The 22,238-nt window shown below is 37.0% G+C and overlaps 1 protein-coding gene across 1 annotated transcript in view; it reads left to right on the forward strand.

Moving 5' to 3' along the window:
* Positions 1 to 467: 467 nt before the first annotated feature.
* Positions 468 to 22,238, forward strand: part of LOC139143444 (shiftless antiviral inhibitor of ribosomal frameshifting protein homolog) — a 31,658-nt gene continuing 9,887 nt past the window's right edge. Inside the window, exons 1-3 of the mRNA XM_070713774.1 lie at positions 468 to 559; positions 953 to 1,165; positions 2,735 to 2,800. Of these exons, the coding sequence (XP_070569875.1) occupies positions 1,148 to 1,165; positions 2,735 to 2,800 (84 nt within the window). The 5' untranslated portion in view covers positions 468 to 559; positions 953 to 1,147. The remainder of the gene's footprint in view (positions 560 to 952; positions 1,166 to 2,734; positions 2,801 to 22,238) is intronic.

Below are 22,238 nucleotides of genomic sequence, written 5' to 3' on the forward strand. Positions count from 1 at the left end.
TTTAATTTGGATGGGTGTCGTGGACGACAACATTCATCATGGCTTTCCACTGTCACCCGTTTAACATTGCCTCACATCCCTCTGCCCTCCCCACAAAATAATGGTACAGTCCGCGGGGGGGGGGGGGGGGGGGGGAGATCACTACCTCGTTTTTGCACAGTACCTGCCTTACCAGAACCAGTTTTAAGTATTTTTTTAAAAATAAAATGAGGTAAACAAAAATTCTGTTTAATCTACACGTGTAAATTGAACAAAATTTAATAAAATTTGGAAGATGACATCACGAACTATATCATCCCAATATTTAAACTTCTGTAAATATCGTATATTGCACATTTCATGGCTGAAACCTGGGCTAAAAATACTAATGCCAGTCAGTGACTCCAATACGAAATCGAATACGAATACGAATACGAATTCGAAAACGAATAATTTTATAAAAATGACTTCAGATCGTCACAATTTAGAGGGTGGATGGACACGGTGAGTTTAGATGTGGAGTCATCTGGTATCTCCGTATGTAATGATTCGGTGGAATTTATAAAATTTAGAGTGACAGGTAAATTTTACTTCTCATCAGAACGTAACTTGGCATACATGTATGATTACGAGATAGGGAAAGTGTTACAATTAAACCTAACCGATCTGTAGAAAAATAATCAAGTCCACATAAAAAGGCCAATAGGTGCAACAGTAAAAAAGCGAACAGTACTGATTTTTCTCATGTTTTTATTTTGCATCCTAGTGTATTTTATCATTTATTCATTCGTTGCTTTCTTTGGATGACGGTCATTGCAAATTTTGCGTCACCTGTCGTCAAAGCGATAGGTCATGTGACATCCATCACATAGCGGCTTGCCTAAATTATTCCAAGAAATTCCCAAGAGACCATCTTTCTGAGAAAGGTGCGTCTTTCCCGAGTCGCTAATAAATTTGCCTTTGGTTCCACAAGATTACAGGCTGGAGAAATAGGATTTTCTCCGTCACGTATACATTACCAGGAAGGAAACCCACACTCTGTAACGGCGGATAGTAAACACTTCCTGTTTCAACGTTCGCTTGATTTTCGCAACGTGGACGACTGCTGTCTGTGCTGGGGCGTCTGCCGTCTGGTCGATCGCTGGGAATTAGACCGTTGCTCGTTATTATGGCGAGCATTCAAAAGGTAGGAATATGACTCTATCCTTTTTAAGAACTTAGCACGGCCAAGGGGACTGTCCAGTGTTCGACAGGAGTGTAATTCGGACGATTTTTCTCAAAACGTCAACAGCTGTTGAGAACAGTTGAAAACGCGTACACAGTTCGTAAGGTAAACGCGCATACAGAAGCGAAGGTGCGACCACGAAAGATAGAGGCGGTGACGAATTTTCACTCGCATGTTTTGTGAAAAGGAGAGGTTCCACATTTTAGAACATTAGCACCTTCAGCTCAGTATGTCATTAAATATAGTCTGTGGACAAGCCAATTCCGACATACTTCGACAAGGGGTGACAATGCCTAATGACCGACATTTCGTGAGGTCAAGGGTTCAAACCGCCACCACACATACTGTGCATGTAACATATTGCACAACCACTTTATATGTGAACCATGGAGGTAGTAGAGAAGGAGTCACAACTAGGCGGAGATCAAAGGGACCATGTGTTTTGCCGCTGTTTGCCTTACTAACTACTCCATTAGCACCAACGGGACTTGCGAACGCGTTTTCTCGGATTTAGGAAACAAGATTAAGTTCGTTCGGGGTCGTTCGGGTGTTTCGGCCGTCCCTCGGCAGTTGACAGATCTTCAAACATGGCGTCACGTGTCCAAGCGTCGCGTCGGGAAGTTCGAGTCGTTCCACTGATTTTGATGTACACGATGTTAAAGAGGTCGAGGAACAGATAATTGAGGAAGGGAGCTTTTGTATCTGCAAAGGCGCGGAGACTGAGTTGATGATAGCTTGCGATTACAAAAAAATGCCATACATCGTAGAGCAGCATTGTTAACACGCCAACTTTTTCCCAAATCCAGTTCTTGGTTCTTGCCGTGTTTTATCATGTTGTACTGGCATTAATGATAAGGTTAAATAAGAAAGCATAGCTTTTAACTGCTACGTCCATGACTTTAATGAATGGTCGCGATATAAAAACAACACGTACGATGCATTGAAACAAAGCGTCGCAGCGTCGCCTATGGCGTCGCGTCATAAACACCCGGGAAACGCTACAAGTTTAACCCACGCTCACGGCAGTGCTGCAGTCCGCTGCACCATACTCAGTACATGATTGAAAAGTTCGTGATCAGTACTTTCATTCTAACAAGGAAAGGTTCCTGCGATCGAATGTAAAGTATATAAAAAACGACGTTAAAATTACCCAGATTTTGAGAATGAAAAACTTAAATTCCTTGCAACTTCACTTTTCGTGGACGGAAACGTGTCGTTTCTTACACTATGATGACGCACTTGACCCAAGCTACGCAAATACAGTCTTTGCGCAGGCGTTATGACACTGTGGAGAAACTGAGTCGCATTAGCAAACCCAGGTTAATTTCACTCGGTTCGGTTGCGAAGGTACCGTCGGCAACGCACATGGCGGGAAAGGGGTGTTAAACAATGGACATAAAGGGATTAAACCAATGGTGCACAATAGTAATAAACGTAATTATCTCAGTTGTGACTCCTTCTCTACTACCTCCATATGTGAACGAAGTGAAATTAAACAAAAAAGTAAGATTTTTGTGGTTCTCTTCACAGCCTTTCTACATCGCCAAAGAGGAGTTCAAGTTCCAGAATGACACGGAAGAGAAAAGCAAGGGCAAGGTATGGACGCCTTCACATTTTACCACCTACATGTATCTTTTTTCATATATTCAGAATTTTCAATGGACCATATGTTGTGTTCACAATACAGTGTATGACACAAGCAAATCCTCCCTTCATGCGACATATGGGTTTTTTTCACTGCATAATAGTTAAGTATGGTCATGTAGACTACATAGGTAGTAAATAATACCATAAACAGGTAGCTCTCTTCAAAAAATGCACATGTATTTGTATGTACAGGTGTTTTAATAAATCTCAACAATGGCTATTGTTGTTTTTTTTTTCTCATAAAAGTTTAATGAGTTGTTCTCAATTAAAACAATAGCATCACTTAAAATGGGGAAAGCAAGATTTCGGTATGGTCAGGCTTGAATGTTGTTTACATAACACATTGAAAAGGGAATGTGTCGCTGATTAGGAATTTAACCAATGAAATGTTTCTTAACCCATTATGTAATATGGCTGATCACAAATGACATCATTTTTTTCTCTCATTAATATGCATAAATATCTATCCGCGTTTTTCGCATAAATGACAAAAATAAAACTTGCTAGTGTCACAAAAGTCACTCATACTCGTATGACTTTATGGCTCAGACTTCAAGCCGCAACAACAGCCACACGTGCAACAACAAACTTTGTCCGAATTTTAGGCAGCTTTGTCCGATGTCGCACGCATGTAGCTATATTTAGTAACAAACCCGAAATCGCGATCAATGCGATTGATATGCCTATGTTCATAATAGGATGGTCAATAAAGACTAATCTGGTACATAAGACATGCTTTGCATAAAACACAGCTGAATCATATACAGTAGCATTGATCGCGATTTCAGGTTTGTTAGTAAATATAGCTGCACGTGCACAACTTTCGGACAGCGCTGCCCAAAATTCGGATAAACTTTAAATGTCGTTGCATGCACAGCTGTTGTTGCAGCTTGTAGTCTGAGCCATAAAACACCACGAACTAGTGTGACTTTTAGTAACCATTGCAATGCTAGCAGGTTTTATTTTCATCGTTTATGTGGAAAATGCAGACAAATATTTATTTATGCATATTAATGAGAGAAAAACATGATGTCATTTGCGATCAGTGCTATTGATCCTGAACAATAGACACAATAGACACAAGGGTGTATTGAAATTGTATCCCCATCAGGGTTTCGAACATGATTCAAATAAAATTAAGTTAAATTAAGCTACCAAACCACCAATGAAAAATATACTGTGATATACAGTGTAGATTTAAGTAGTAAATATCTGAATATAAAAAGCTATACACAAATATTTAAGGCACTTGTTTGTTTTATTGAAATCCATACACAAATACACTATGTAAATCAATTGCTTACTTTCCCAATATACATTCATCTAATATTGATTCATTTGCTGTTGAACAAAGAGTTGCCAGGTGTTATATGGTTATTCTCTGTGCAGGCATGTTGACTTGTGTACTGTAAAATACTTTCAATCAACTGCATGCACTTTTAGCAATTTTGGATTTTGATTGCAGTTGGCTTGTTTTTAATTTATCTGAAAAGATATCTAGACCATAGTAAATGTGGGGAAAAGTTTAAATTAGCTGCATTTTAAATTAGCAAATTTAAACGCTCAGCTAAATTATTAAAAAAGGATGCTAGCTATTAAAAAAGACTTGTTTTACAGTACATGTATTTAATGTTTTTAAAACATCATTTGTGATATCTATGTAGGTCTTGCTGTAAAAAAAGACATGTACTAATTCAACAAAATGCCATGTTAATCTGAAAAAAATACCCATGCTAGTGGACAATATGACATTTGTCATAAATAACCAATTCAGTCCCACCATGGTATAGACAGTCAACATAAAGTTTTACTAACGTCTAGTAGGGAAGAAACCTCTTTCTGATTTGGTCCAACAAAGATTTTGTAATGTTAGTCCATTCTAAGTTACTTATAGAGAAGATTGTTTTTATACATGCAGGTCACATGACCCATCATATTCACTGAGCAGCCCATTTTTTTTATCTTCTGCCAACTTTGCAGCCTGTCTATACAGTGATAACATGTAGATATTAAAAAAACACCGATATATTCAAAAGTGCATCATTCAAAAGTTTGCAAACACACCTTAAGTGTTTGATCATCACTTTTCGTAAATTATGTTGTTTTATTATATAATATGTCAAAAATAATTTTGTTGGGCCTTTTTGCTTTTTATTCTTTGATAGCCGTCCTTTAGCTGCAGCAAATGGAGTTTCTTGTGGGAGCCACAGACTTATGACGTTCTTTCAGGCGGTATAAATGTCTGGATAGATTTTTAACCTGTTCACCCCTAATTCCCAGAAAACGACGTGTTGACAGTCATCATTGATAACAATTGGTTTGGGCCAAACCAATGTGCTGACAGTGTTAAGAGATAGATTTTTAACCTGTTCATCCCTAATTCCCTGAAAATGTGTTGACAATCATCATTGATAACAATGGGTTTGGGCCAAACCAATGTGGTGACAGGGTTAATTCAAAATGCCATCTACTAGTCTACAACTTGTCATGGACTCACTTTGAAGTCTGTGAAGAAAGTGAACACTCTAGTACCAGCTGTAAAATAACTACTTTCGTGTAGTGTCCAATGTTATTAATGACTACTGAATAGTAATATGGACTGGAATTCATTTGTCAACAGTTCACGTTACACATGGCACTCAATGCACAGTGTTGACAGGCTGTTTTCGAGAACACAAATTATGAAAATCTTATCAGAACTTACAGCTGTGTGCTCTGTAAATGTTCACAGACTTGCTTAGGAAAAATTATGAATCTGAAATTTTTAGGTAGAATTTACACCGATGACTGCAGTAGTTCTTACCAAGTTCCCAATCATTGGTAACTTGGTAGTTGGCTTCTGAAAAATTGTCATCATAGAAAATTTGTAAGAATATTTTACAGTTTCCTTTCGTAGAGTTTGAATGAATGTAAGAGACACTGTAATGCATGAGATGAATATTAACCTGAATATCTAAAAACTTTTTATTTACTCATGTTGAATTTCAGTGGTAACTTTTTTCCTGTCAAATAGTATATTTTTTGTCATATGTTCAGCTTCTACTTTGAGCTGAAATTTAGACAAATGAAGAAAGATGCAATGCATTATACAGAGGCTAAAATTTTCAACATATGCTGCCAAAAATGGTTTCCCACAGTCGAACTCAAATAATGTATTATCGCTACATGTTTGTTTTGCCACCATTGGATGTCCTGGTTATCTCGGTATGTGGGTAAAGAAAACAAGAAATTGTATCACACAAACATATTTTGCCAAGCCTACGTTGTACATCCGTATTACATGTAGTATAGACATATAGTATTATATGTAGTACAGAGCATTATATAATGGCGATTGCAGCAGTTTTGTACTTCATTGGCTGTTATTGGCATGTTTAAAGGCCTGCTGTGTGCCATTTTGCCTATATTCACCCATTTCACTTTACTCTAAGAGGCTTAATGCAATTGGAAGTTGTTGGAATTTCATTCCCCATTTCCCTGTATACAGGTCTAGCCTCAACATTTAAAACAATGGAATAGTTTGTAACTGCTAGGTCAAATCTAGTCTAATAGCACAGATCACAAATGACTTCATGCTTTTCTCTCATTAATATGCATAAATAAATATTCGTCCGCATTTCCCGCATAAACAACAACAATAAAACCTGCTAGTGTTACAATGGCAACAAAGTAACACTTATTTCGTATGAATTGATGGCTCAGACTACAAGATGCAAACAACAGCCGCGCATGCAATGACAAAATTTGTCCCAATTTCAGGCATATTTGTCCGAAAGTTGCGCGCGTGCAGCTATATTTAGTAACAAACCTGAAATCACGATCAACGCTATTACGTCGATAAACTCTCAGTTCATACTGTCTCATCAAGTTACAAGTTCTTTCTGTTTCATTCAAAATTGCATCAGTTCAAAGTTCATCTGAGTATTCCATGTGTAGGGATGGTTACCTTTTCAAATATACTTACATTGTTTGACGCTATTTTGAACATGGAGTTATGATAGTTTTGGAAATGTCATTAGCAGAAACCAGATGTTGAACAAATTCAACCTTGTTGTGACAATAACGTCAATTTTGAAGTGTGAAAAGAAATATTAATTTTCACAGAGGTCGGTTTCTAAAATAGAAGTCACGACAGTGAAGGTAAATTATTCGCACTTGTTCAGTTTATAATCTGTTATTTTTTTCCTTCCGAGTGCTCAAACTACGGAGATTTTTAACCTTTGGAACACATATACGTTTATACATGTATAGTGATAAAAGTGACCCGAGCAGTTGGTTTTAGAATGAGTGCCATGGATAAAAGCAGATAGCACAAATAATGCAAGACACCTGTTCAACCAGATTACAAAGAACAAACTCGTAAATTCTAGAATGACTGCCATGGGTAAAAACAGATAGTACAAATAATGCAAGACACCTGTTCAGTTCCATAATATCAAGGATTTCAATTAAACCCGTACTGTAGGCTTCGTAACTTGCTAGATTGAAATGTTTCATGGGAATGAAAGACGTAGAGATAACCTACTGCAGCTTTTAACAAACTGATTGTGTGTTTCTCATAATTGGACTAGATCATTCATCAGACTCGTGTCATAGCAACTGTTGCCAGGCAACTGTCTCTCTGGAGCTCCCAGTTGAATAGACAAGTCAAGCATCTTTTTATCGCTGATCAGGATTATCCTGGTACAAAAGAAGTGCCGGTGATGAGCCGGTTGGAATCGGTGGAAAGGAATCTTATAAAACAGGATTTAGGCACTTTTAATAAGTTGACCTATTTCATACTTGTACATCAGTCTATATAGTCTGTTTATCACTTTGACAGTGCTTTGGGGCAATAAAGTAAATGTTCATGAGTCATGACGTCAGACATGTTGTACATACAGCATTGAGTTTTCCCATCCTGATCCTGCTGATCTATGTCTGTTGTCCCATTCACACACATACTAATCTGACTCAGACCTGGCTATAATGAGAGAGATTTGGTCCTTTTCAGTTGAACTTGTCTATTCTACACAGTTTGAAGTCGGCACATGGCCGGGAAGTAATCCCAATATTTTCATACAAGGATGTGCCACCAAGGTTGAAAACATCGACACCATGTACTGTATATTGAAAAAAATAACCCATTGTGAGATTGTCAGCGATTTTCTTGACAAATTGGGGAATATTTACTACTATTCCATTGCATGTGAAGATAGATTTTCCTATTAAGCATAGGGACATTTATGTGTTATTTACCTATGTCCTTTTAGCTTTTTTGGTGAAAAGTTAACCATTTTGAGAGTTTTTTCCATGAAAAGGTGACTCCCTTTCGGGTGGCAAATACGCGCACACCTTGTATTGAAGCACCCTCCACCCAACACCCTCCAGGCTTGGAGCCTACACAATGACACCGTTTCCTTCGGTTACAGTTCTGTCACCCCTGACTGCCCTGATTGGGTATATGTTGTGATAAAAATTAGTCCTTGCCCTAGCCAGAACCATGTCAAGCATTACTTGTCCAAATACAGTATTATAGCCAGACCTTCAATTTATCAGACCTATTAACCCTTAGAGGGCTGCAATTTTTCCCACCAAAATTATAGTGTCCAACATTTTACCAATTTTGTGAATTTTTCTGTAATTTTTTTGACAATTTTGGACCAAATGAACATCACATTTTATTGGCTTCAGATTTTATCAAAAATTTTAGCAAATTTAGAAAAAAGTTGACCGGTGTATATTTTGATATAGGCGACAAAAATTGACTTTGGCACTCAAAAGGTTAAACCCTCCAAAATCCTTGACATCACTACTAAACTAGCAGTGGTCCTACTCTGATCTGACGTAGTGTCAGCCTATTCACAATAATCATCGTGAGCAGACTTAAAATCTACACCTACTGATGTCCTTGAAAAATTGCACAGTGTAAACAATTATACCTTCCATATGTCACTTGTTCCTGCTACCATTCTTTGAGCTGTCAGTGGTCAGTGACACAGGCATTTGACTCAATACAAGCAAACCAGCACTGATGCAACTGGTTGTATCAGTGACGGTTTTCTTGCATTGAGTCAAATGCCTGTGGTCAGTGGGGTCTTCTTTTTCTGTTGCAGTCACTTTTCATTTAACTCCCAACTCCTATACTATACCATCTGTGCCTCTTTCACCACTGTTGCATACCTCTGCTTCATATTGTCAGCGACGCATTTTTTTCTCAACTCTCTAAGAGTTCAAAGTGTGAATGTATGCATATATGCTTTACCTCGTATTACCTTTATCTATCTTTCTTGGCTAAAGCCATTATATTTTCCAGAGTTCCATATCTTTTCCTCTCATTCATTAAATTTCCCTAACCATGCCTTTCCCTGATGCTCATTCACTCCTTGTCTTTTTCTCACATACATTTCCTTAGCCATATCCTTCCTTACATTCACTTCCTCACTAATCTCCTCCCTCCAAACTAGATTTACATAGGCATAGATCTAAAGTTAGTTTCCTTTCCCTAATAAATCTCTCCCTGTACTTCTCTCTATCTCACTGCTCCTGTATGCTATCCAAAACTTACTGGTCTTGACTTCCGTCCTTTCACTGATCAATATCTATTAAAGGTATTGAGTCACCTGTAATCTAAATATGGCCATATACATGTATGGTCAAAAGGGCATTCCTTGGTATTCAAAATGCCCATGTGAGGGCGCTGTTTTTAAAAGGCGGCCACCCGCTTACAATCTGTGATTGGTTAGATTTTCTCTTTCCATGGTAACTGTAGCAAAATTGGAACAGGTGAAACATTCTCATCCAGTTCCTTTGAAAAAATTCCTGATATGTAAACACTTGATAAAGGTATGGGTGATATTTGCCTAAAAACTGACCATGCATGAGACAAGAAACCAGACTAGAGAGAGAAAACGCATTAAAGGAAGTCATACCAGAAAATGAATGGAGAAACCATCCTTTGCCCTGAAGCCCCAAGACTTAATCATTCGTCCCTCAGTTCCATGTCTTGGTTTTGTCTGTGTAGATATACTGGATCCAAGGCAATCAGGTTTATCAAAATTTTTATTACGAAAATTTTACAAATCAATTCGAATACTTTTTTGGTACACCATGGATGACAGGAATCTTCTTTCAAATTGTCATCTCAGATGGCCAAGCTGTATTTATTTAGGGCTTGGACCTCCTTCAAAACACTTTGCCATGCCATTGCTTTCTACAGCATTGTCATAACAAGAGAGAGACACCAAAGGAAATTAGTATAATTTCTTATATTTTGGTCAATTAAGGTTTAAGTGCAATTTGTTAAATTGTTCGCCAACTTCACCTCAGCGGTTTGAAATTACAGAAAGTAATTTTCAAGCATAATGATAGCATGGAGACAATTGTGGATGTGTCTTTGTAAAGAGCCTTCATACCAGCTTATAATAAACAGCAGGATGTAACCATGGCAGCCAAGGCAAAGCTGTAACACCTGTGGGCTGATTATAAAACCACTGGCAATGAGAGGTTTGTAGAAAGAAAGAAGCATGGGTCTGTGGGAGTAATTGAAATGTCTTGCTTATTCCTGATACAGACCAGGGTGACTCCTTTGAGAAACATTGAAAGCTTGACAGCAGTCTACTGGGAAATGCACCTTTTAAAAAGCAATATGATAAAATTGTGATAATATATGAAGTGCTTTAACCCTTTCACCCCCAGTTCCCTGTATACAGGTCCAACTTTACCATAGAAAACAATGGATTTGGGACAAACCATGGTGGTGAAAGGGTTAAGGTAGTACAGGCCTCAAATTGAAAGACTTAAAACTTTTGCTTAAACCTTCCATCCACTTTTGAAATCAAGAATAAAAAGAGGTCACCATGAAATATTTGGTGCCAGATAAACAAATTAGTCAATATAATTGAATTCAAAATGGTCACCATCCCTGTGTTAACTTCATGAAGAAAAATCAAATTTTTTGATTTTCATAAGTATACGCTGGCGAAAACTTTACTTAACCTAAGAGCTTCGGAATGGGCCCCAACAAGTTATAGACCAAAAAAGTATTGTAAAAGCCTTAGAGTCTGAATATCAGTCCCCTAGGTGCATTCTACCTTGAACTGAACAAAATATGATCAGAAAAGTTGAATGTATATGTCGTGAAGAATGCTAACAAGAATGGGAAAGTCTGAGGAAATGGAGAAATCATAAAATGAAATATAGAATGGAGAAACCATTGAGAACTTCAAGGGCCAGAATCTATAATTTTTAGCTCATATTTGGTATGTATGTGTAAATACCAAAAAGAGCTTATGGTAAGTCGGTGGCATAAAGTAAGTAAGTAAGTAAGTAAGTAAGTAAGTAAGTAAGTAAGTAAGTAAGTAAGTAAGTAAGTATGTATGTATGTATGTATGTATGTATGTATGTATGTATGTATGTATGTATGTATGTATGTATGTATGTATGTATGTATGTATGTATGTATGTATGTATGTATGTATGTATGTATGTCTGTCTGTCTATGTACATGTATGTATGTTGTTAGAACGTGTTGGTATGTCAGTGGCAAGTTCTTGTTCTTCTGTCGAAAGCATGTTGATACACCAACTGTTTAGCTTGTCAACACAGCATCTACGGTACATGTATGTGTGTATATGTGTGTAATTATTGTTCAAATATAAATTCTAGTTGGCACCAGAATTCACTTGTAATAACAATGCCGTTCACACATGTACACGCTGAGTTGACAGGCTGAATACTGTGTATCTCAATATCCTTTAGGCAGTAGAATAAGAAACTGTAATTGACATCAAAAAAATAAAAATAGTAAAAATTATCAAAAATCACAGCTACTGGCCCTTGGAAAGAAAATTACACATTGTGAAATATGATAAAGATTGCCAATCAACAAGTTGGGAGAGATCTTTTAATGTGGACTTAAAGATGAAAAACTTGTAATCTTTTGAAGATGAAGAAATTGTCAACCAAACCCTGTATATCAACTGCTGTCAATATTTCTTGTACAATGAGCATGACACAATCAAAAATATATCATACATCTTTGACATGACCATCAACAAAATCAGCTATATTTATATAAAACTTTAAACAATGTAAGAGAGTGATAAAAATAATGTAGATCTTTATTTTTTTTTAATCATTTGACTACTGAGAACAATAAAATCATGAAAAATTTGTTGACAATCTCATTATACAAATCTCAGAGAAATTAGCCAACGCAGCTGTACCAAGTGAACTCAAGACACACTGCTGTGTATCCTGTAAATTAATAATATCTCGAAAGTGCCCCAAAGCCTCGCAGGCAATATTTTTCATGGATTCTTAAAATTTTCACAATACAATCTGACTTGCTGCATCTGTAATCTCATTTTCAAAGCCATAGAGTTGATATACCGTAGGCAATAGCTGTTGTTTCGAAAATAAAATGTCATGTAATTTTAGGTTATTAAGGTTAAAATTTGGGGTAATGTGCAACACTGAATAAGCTGTTATCGAATTTGGTAGCTGAATCTTACAAATATAATTAAAACAATACAAATAGACTCCCTAAGTCGCTGTGAATAGTGACAATTGACCAATCAGAGAAAGAGCTTATTCAATGCTGCACATCAGCAGAAAATTTGCATGGTGACCCCTGATATTTATTCTTGATTATGAAATAAAAATAATTTAAAAGTTTCCTTGAGAAAAATTCTAGGAAAAATTTTGTCTTCAGTCTTATATAAAAATGATTTCTAATGCATTACTTAAGGTAGTATATGCCTCAAAAGTGAAAGACTTAAACTTTCACACAAATTTTCCTAAAAGAATCTTTCAACCATTCTCTTTCAAAATCAAGAACTAAAGTCGGGGGTCACCGTACGAATTCTGGTACCAGAGAAACAAATTAACAAAGATTTACAGATATTTGGAATTCAAAATGGCCACCATCCCTGTGTTAACTCTATGAAGAAAAATACAATTTTTGATTTTCAAAAAATAAGACGGTCAAAGTCTTTCTTAAACCAAGAGCTGTAAAATGAGCCTCCACAAGTGGTAGATCAGAAAAGAATTGTAAAAGTTTGAGAGTCCGAATATCTGTCACTGTGATGCATTCTACCTTAACTTGATTTTCATACAAGATCTGACCAATTATACATGGCAATAACACAGTGTGACAAAACAGGGAATGCTTGCATATGGCGGTAATTCTGGCAAGCAGCAAGATGGCAATGATTATTTGACTATTTAGATCTGTACAATATGTATGTGTGATATACAGATATTAACTTTTTAACTGTGTGAAGTCTTAGTCATTTTCTCATGTTTTATTTATTTTAAGCAAATAGAAAAAATATGGCTGACTTGACTCACTGAGAACACCAACTTGGATTCAAAGTTTTCAAGCTCTTGGGAGTATGGTGCAAAGTGTTATAGTGAAATAGAAATTGATATCTTCTTGAAGTTGAACGGCTCTAGGAATGTACAGTCATTTTTATTAGCTCCCATAGCCATATGTATATATGGCAATGGAAGCTATTCTTATAGGCTAGGGAAATGTCTGTATGTATGTATGTCTGTATGTCTGCAGGGCTCGAAATTAACGGTGGTCTTGCATCCAAAGACCACCACTTTTTCATTTTGGACCACCAAAATTCAAATGTTGGTGGTCCAAATGGACCACCACTTACGTCAGAAATTTTGAAGACGACGTACTTGGCCCGCACTACATTGCCTGAACGTGGTTCAATGCAGGACAAAAGTAGAACATATGCACCTGCTTGCAAGTGACATTTATCATGATATTGCAACATTTTAGACTTAGGAGACCGCAGCACTTTATGCAACATTGTATTTCATCATCACAAAACGTCATGTCAATCAGTGCTGTACAGACAATGGCACTACAGATGCAAAAATTCGAGAATCGATCGAGTCTATGTTGTTGGTTACACAATACAGTTAATGGTCATTACGTCGCATGTTATTTGGAAAATGGTTTACGGGTGACCATTTAGACTCTGTCGGGTTGCATTCTTGAGAGGTCCCGCTGGACTTTGAACAGTATCTGCTTTTTGTTGGCCCTTTGAAAACACTAATTTCGTAGTCAGAAGGTATTTTCTTTGAACATGATCTCATTGGGCTGCTCAACGATCATATACGGAACATGCATCACGGCATGGCAAACGTTCAGCTACACCTTGAAGCCCCCCAGGTTGTTGTTTTTTGTTAATAGAGCATGCGCATTACAGGAAACCCCAAGTTCTACAGAAAAGACTGCCCAGCTCACTTCAGATACTGATTCCTACCGTGCGCATTTTGAATACATTTTACGCAAATAAAAACTCAGTTGCGTAAAATCGTACGCAAGTTTTGAAATTGTAACGGAAACGCTGCCCAGGCCCATTCGTGTTCAGGCAGTGCTCAAATCGGGTTCTGTTACTGGTTGCTATTGGTTTTTATGAGTGGAAGTATTTTGACTCTCTATAGTAGATAATAAAGTTCAGAAAAAATAATATTGTGAATTTCAAGTTCAATGGAGCAAATAGTGGGATTTTTGTCATCATAATTGTTAACAGCCGATACCTGGCAGAATAATTTTGAACATAAGAGTATGTGAACTGACAACTCAAAATCATCTTAAGGTAGCGTGATAGGTTAGTATGAGTATTTTCCTTCAAAACTCCGAAAAACTATCCTTTCCATGCCATTTCTTCCTAAGGACATGGCCTTTGAAGGTGGTCAGTTTTCAGTATAGTATCATCAGATATGCCGAAAAAATTATTCGCTCTTGAAAATTATGCCAACAAAGGAATGCAAACAAACTTCTTGTGTTTTCCATTTTCTTTTCTTGCCATTTTAGCACGATTCTCTTGGTCTAAATAGTGTAAGTCGACAAGGGATGACAGGTAGTCTACCAAATTTTCACAGGTGAAAGTCGTACAGGTGGTCTCCAAACAGTGTCTCAGATTTTTCCAAACACATTTAAGGATTTTAATATTCGTAGTTTAAATAAACTAAGTAATGAACAAAACATGATTCAAAACCATGACTGGTGATTGTCAAAAAACCTAAGTCGTCTTCAAAAATTTTAAGACACAGTTATGCTGACAGTATATTAAACTTTTAGATTGCTTTGTTCAAATGACAATCGGCTATGTGAGGTGATGGTTATAATTTTCATGGTGAAATATCCCAAATTCGGCCTTTTCAGATCCCCAAAAAACCAAAATGTAATGGTACAGCATTAAAATTCATAGAAAGAGCTTTCTGGTGATATGCACGTTTTACGTATATAACATAGTTTGGGCGAGAAGTTGTCGTTTGAATGTATGTTGTCACAAACCTATCACGCCATCTTAAACAATTGTTATATTACGGACCACTACATTTTAATTTGGACCACCAAATATTTGTTAGGTGGTCCACATGGACCACCACATTTGAAATTTAATTTCGAGCCCTGTGTCTGTATGTCTGTATGTCTGTATGTCTGTCCGTCAACATCAAAAACTCCAAAACCGCTGCACATTTCATCTTGATATTTGGTGTGTACATGGATGATGGGCTGTAGATGAGATTTTGTTCAAATGAAGTTGTCATTGCCAAAAATATGCAAATTAAATGAAAAAATGTAAAAACAGTCAAAATTGAAAAACTCAGTAACCACTGAGCAGATTACATGAAAAATTTGCATGTAAGTACTTTGGGCTGACCTGAAATGATTGTGCTTTTTGATTTTTTGATATTGTTGAAAATATGCAAATTAGTGCCAAAAAAGGCGTTTTTGGTAAAAAATCTTCTTCTTCATAACCGCTGGTCAGACAGCTTTGATATTTGGTATACAGATCCCTAGGGATAACCCAACTTGGATTTGTTCAAATTGTGATGAAATATGCAAATCTGTATTTTTAAGGAATTTTTTTGTCATTTTTGGTCAAAAATTTATTTCATCAAAACCGCTCGTCTGACAGCTTTGATATTTGGTATACAGGTTCCTACAGATAAACTAAATATGATATATAGAATATATGATGAAATCTGCAATTTTGTATTTTTGGTGCAATTTTTGCCATTTTTGGTCAAAAAATGTGTTTCTCAAAAAGTACTTGTCTGATGCCTTTGATATTTGGTATGCTGGTTCCTAGGGGTTCTCTTAGTGTGATATAGTGAAATTTGATGAAATCTTCAATTTTTGTATTTTTGGGTCAATTTTTGCCGTTTTTGGTCAAAATATTTGTTTCTCAAAAGTTACTCATGTGATAGCTTTGATATTTGGTATACATAATTATGATGAAATCATCAATTTTGTATTTTTGCAGCTAATTTTGCCATTTTAGGTCAGGCCATCCTGCAATGAGCTGTCAAAGATCTCAACCTTCTTCATCAATACATGTCACGAAAAGTTGCTCTCTACATAACACAGAAGAGCTCTGTCGACTATTGGGTCGCTTGTTTTTTCAAAACCGCTGGTCAGACAGTTTTTTTCAATGTTAAAGAGTGATGAAGGGGGGGGGGGAGTCCTGGCAGATTTTGAAAAAAATCCAAACAAATGTCAATAAAAAAATCAGCCACAGAAGGTTTGTCAAAAAGAAAGGTGGGATAGTGGGAAAAAAAGAATGTACAATGTATCGGATAAAAAAGATAATGTTCCTCATCAATCTTCCAGACAACCCCCTTTATCAAATGGTACACCCCTGATGTATTTTTGTGTGCAATTAACCATGCAGTGTATTTTAGTTTAAGATGTCAATCAAGTTAGGTAAGGATTTGAAAGGAATAGTCAAGTTCACCACAGTTAAATTTCTTAACTTTATCTCTTGTGTCATCATCCTTGTGTAATTGGTTAAGTTTGTAAGTTGCTCCAGATGTGGATGTACCAGCTGTTCTGGAAGAAAACAATGTTTACTTTTCCCTGTAGGGTTTCTGAGTTGATGATTGTATGTTGAAATCTCTCCATGTATCTGGTGCATGGGCAAAATGTAGATATCGGTTGCATGTTATGTATTTCAGTCTATGTCAAATATTGTAAATGAAAAATCATGAACAGTTTGCTGTGTGCTTGTAAAAGATAACATGTTTGTCAATACATATTAAAACTGCCTTGCAGTTTGATTGTCTTAAAAATTATCATAGAAGTAGAAAACGAAAAGAAACTAATCAAATTGCTGTAACATATTCACCCTCAGTGTCTGTAGGCCTATACTTAACTATTTTATCATTACATTCAGCTTTTTGTTATATCTTTATCACTCTTCATGGGCCAAGGCACATTTGGGGTCAATGTCATCCCTCTGTGCCAGTCTGTGAATGTCAGTCTGTCTGTATGTGTATGTCCATGTTTCATACAATTGTTGGTTTGTTTTGATAACTGTATGGGAGCGAACAGTGATTATTGTCACTATTTTTAGAAATACTTGCATTTAACATAGACTGCACAGCACTCTATAGCATAAACACATGTTGCATCATGGAGAGTACAGTTTTGCTGGTGTCTGTGTTGTGGGTGGCTGTTTATTTGAATAGTGGTCACCTGCCTTCATCATGCACATAATTGCAGGAGCGATATACCACAGCTGCCATAAGTGCAAGCTCTCAGCTTGAGCAAAAATCCGTTTTTGACCTTCCACGCCAGAATTTCAATATACTGTTACGATGTAATAGCAATAAATCACACCCATCGAATGGTATACCACTCAATTTTGACCAGTTCAGTTCATATATGCACTTGCTATCGGTTAGAGTTGACTTTTCAGATCCTCAGATTCAGATCCTCAGATCCTCAGATTCAGATCCTCAGATCTCAGACCTCAGATCCTATAACTTCAGATGCAGATTCGGAATTAAAATTTCACAATTTTCAAAGTTTGATGTAATATTGTTACGTGCAGAGAAAACGAACAAAAGGTGAACTCAGCAGTTAACGTTTAAACAAAATTTATTACAAAAATAAAACTAAGTCAGGGATAGAGTACAAGCTTTAAAAGTGTACAGACTACTTATCTCAGCCGGGACGGCAAAGCTCCAGTCTCAGAGTTGTAACAGTCAGTTGGATGAATGAACAGTCCTTTGGCTTGCAGGCTTGAAGCTGCACAAAGTCCACAGTATAAATCCAGCGTTGACAGTGAAGGTCTTGGAAAGTCTTGAGAATGACTACTGCTGGAGTTTAGTAACACACAAGAGACACGATCCCAAAAGTCTGACTGGAAGCTGTGCACGTCCCTTTTATAAAGGCATATAAGAACAATCTAGAACTTTTATTGACATGCTAATTACTGTTCTAAAATTATCTCCCTTACACAACTAATCAACTTTCCAGAACATTCCAAACATGACTAATTGAATTCAAGGTTGTGAGGTCATCAAGGGCAGTGACCTTGAGAATGTTCTAGACTAATTGAACTCAGGTCATGATGAGTGTGGGGAAATGACCTACATAACACACCCCCTCTTCAAAAAAGAAAATTTTTCAAAGAAAAATCTTTCTTTTACAAATGTAATCTTGAAAAGGATTTAAGTACTCAAATTTTGTTTTACTCTAAAGTAAAATTTCTTGAAAGTGAACAACAATAAAATTTCTTGAAAGTGAACAACAATAAACTCTAAATACGAGAGAGACAGTCTGCAATTAAATTGTCTCTGCCTTTGATATGTCTAATGTCAAGATTAAACTCCTGTAACATTAAACTCCATCTTAGCAATCTCTGATTTTTGCCTTTAAATTTCTGCAGAAAAACAAGAGGGTTGTGATCAATATAAACCACTATTGGCTGATTTGAAGAAGTAACATAAACTTCAAAATGCTGTAAAGCTAATATCAAAGATAAACACTCTTTTTCAATTGTAGAGTAGTTTCTCTGGGATTTGTTAAATTTGCGTGAAAAATAGCAAACAGGATGATCTATACCATGACTATCCTCTTGCAATAAAACAGCACCAGCAGCCGTATCACTAGCATCTACAGCTAATTTGAATGGCAAAGTGAAATCTGGTGCAGACAACACTGGGGCACTTTGCAGTATGGCTTTAAGTGTATCAAATGCCTGTTGGCATTGCTCTGACCAAACAAACTTTACTTTCTTTTTAAGTAAGTTAGTCAAAGGCTCAGTAATTGTGGAGAAATTTGGACAGAATTTTCTGTAGTAACCAGCCATACCGAGAAAGCGCATCAGTTGTCGTTTGCAGTTTGGTATGGGAAAACTTGAAATGGCACTGATTTTGGCATAAAGTATGCATGGCAAAGTCCAGTTATTTTTATTGAGTTCGATAAAGTCATTGTTCGGCAAATACTTGGCTTCCTCCTGGAGATATTCCGCTTTCGCAGGATTCAGTCCGTCTGGATGTTGTTCCACTGGATTACTGTCGCAGACATCTTCGTTGTGGTAGATGATGTTTGTCCTCGTTGGAACATCTTGAAACAGGTGTTTATATTCATGGAGCAGTTCTTTCACCTGTTGTTGTTGTTCTGGCTGGAGGTGTGCCAACTTTGTAGACTCCAGCTTCTCCAGGATTCTGAGTTCTGAAGCTTGACCGAGCCCAGCTTTGAGTTTAGAGTATTTTCACTCAAGTCAGTTTCAGTATCACTATCTTCATAATGGTTTGAACTGACTGCACTGACAGGCTGAGTTATAGTAGGATTATCCCTATCAAATATGGCTTAAGCATATTTATGTGACATAGCTGTTTTTGTTTTCGCCTGTCAGGTGTTATTATGATGTAATTTAAATCACTCAATTTCTTATCGATTAGATATGGCCCAAAATAACGAGCATGGAGTGGTTTGCCAGGAATTGGAAGTAGAACAAGAACTTTTTGACCTGGTTCAAACTTCCGTTTTGAGGGTTTTTATCGTATTTGGTTTTCATTGACTGCTGAGATGACTCAAGATTTTCTCTGGCTAATTCACATGCTTTAGAGAGTTTTGTACGAAAATCTGACACATATTGCAAAATATTCAGACAATCATCATCGTCTGATAGGAATTTCTCTTTAACGAGCTTAAGTGGGCCACGGACTGTATGTCCAAATACAAGCTCAAATGGGCTAAAACCAAGAGACTCCTGAATTGACTCTCTAACAGCAAAGAGCAGAAAATGAATTCCTTCATCCCACTGCTTCTCAGTGTCAAAACAGTAGGTCCTAATCATGTTTTTCAAAGTTTGATGAAATCTCTCAAGAGCACCCTGACTTTCTGGATGATAGGCGGATGACCTATACTGTTTAATGCCTAGCTGATCCATTACTTGTTGAAAAATACCAGACATAAAGTTGGAGCCTTGATCGGACTGGACACATTTAGGGAGGCCAAATAAAGTGAAAAATTTGACTAAAGCTCTCACTATAGTCTTTGTCTTTTATATTTCTCAGTGGTATGGCTTCTGGGAACCGAGTTGATGTACACATTATTGTCAGCATGTACTCATTTTCTGATCTTGTTTTGGTAGGGCCCAACACAGTCTAAAAATATCCTACTAAACGGTTGAAATGCAGGAATTGACTGTAAGGGGGTATTTGGAATGGTGTGATTTGGTTTTCTTGCCAGTTGACATGTGTGGCAATTTCACAGATATGTGCTACATCCTTCCTGAGATTATGCCAATAAAAATTACTGAGGATTTTATGATAGGTCCTACTGACTCCTAAGTGACCAGCCAGGGGGTTTCATGGGCCAGGCGCAATATTTCAGCATGGTAGGGCTTTGGAACCACAATTTGATGTTTTATAGCCCAATCGTCATCAACCAAAACATCTGGAGGTCTCCATTTACGCATGAGAATACCAGATTTTGTATAATAGGAAACAGAGCTATCTGAAGTTTTATCTTCATCATCTACCCTGTCAAACAAAGACAAAATATCTGGGTCTTTGTGTTGTTCTGCAATGAGATTTGATTCTAGAAAATGTCTGACTTTGGTCAGCAGAAGTTTTACTGGAAGTTTCAAATCCACGAGGGATAACGGAATGATCCGTGTCAAACACCTGACTGAGAAAGGTGTCATTTAAGTCAACATCTGTGACATTATTCTTGAGAGTATTTTGATTCTCGGAAGTTTTCTTTGACATGGCTCGAGTAATTGCACACGAAGGAAATAAATCGGGTATCTCTTGTTCAATTGGCTCTGGATCCTGATCTAAACTAGGATTATCAGTCACAAGTGGATTAGTAATGACCTTGTCCCCAGAGGTCGTTTCCAAGAAGAAGGTGAATCCCTTCAAAAGGCAAAAAGGGCCTAATACCTAAAGTCACAGGTCCAGAAACAAAGTCCGAAGACAAATAGACATTATGGAGAGGAACAGGAATAAAGTCATTGCAATCTACCCCCTTAATAAGAACTTTAGAACCTGAAAATGACTTTTCAGAAAACGGCAGGGTATCTGCCAACAAAAGAGACTGGGAAGCCCCGGTATCTCTTAAAATTTTGACAGGGGTAGCGGAAGAAAAATCACTAGAAAGTGATATAAAACCATCGTGAATAAATGGTTCGAAAATACCCATAATGCTATCTTGAGAAGAATTGACCTTGACCTCATTAATTGGGGATAAGAGGGGTTTAACCTCAGACAATGTGTTACACACATTATTAGACTCTAATTGAGTTGATGAAGAAATAAAGCCGGTTGGCTTAGATCCACTTTGACCACTTTGACCTTCACGTTTTCTTTTCAATTTGAAACAATCTGACATTAAATGGCCGTCTTTCTTACAATAATTACAAGAAAGTGTACCAAACTGTTTGTCAGAAGGAGATTGAGACTTGGGATCTGATGATGTGGGAGTGTTACTTGAACTCTGTGAACTGTTGTCATTTGATTTCCTACTGTCCTTTGAGAAATTCTTGGATGAAAAGGAGGAGTTAAATTTACCTGCATTGTTTCTGTATGAAAAGGACTGGGATGGTTTGCTGAGAAATGAAGATTTGTGGGTCAATGAATAATCATCGGCCAAACGTGCAGCAACCTCAAATGTATTTGCCTTTTGTTCATTGATAAACGTCTTGATGTCACTCCGGATGCACCTTTTAAATTCCTCAATCAAAACAAGTTGTCGTAATTTGTCATAATTCTGACTGACCTTTTCAGAAGAACACCAACGATCAAACAGTTGTTCTTTTGTTCGAGCAAATTCAACGTAAGTTTGATCTTTCACCTTCTCACAATCCCTAAATTTCTGACGGTAAGCTTCAGGCACCAACTCATAACCCTTGAGAATTAATTCCTTCACAGAATCATAATTTGAAGCCTGCTCTACTGACAACTGAATGTAAATTTCTCTGGCTTTACCCACCAAAGCACTCTGCAAAAGCATAGACCAGGACTCCTTAGGCCAGTTCAGGCTCTGAGCAATTTTCTCAAAATGGAGGAAATATTTATCAACATCCTTTCTTGGAAAGGGGGAACTAACCTGAAATGCTTAGTGATGTCAAACTTG

The sequence above is a fragment of the Ptychodera flava genome, chromosome 11 (assembly GCF_041260155.1).
Source record: "Ptychodera flava strain L36383 chromosome 11, AS_Pfla_20210202, whole genome shotgun sequence".
Taxonomy (NCBI): Eukaryota; Metazoa; Hemichordata; class Enteropneusta; family Ptychoderidae; genus Ptychodera; species Ptychodera flava.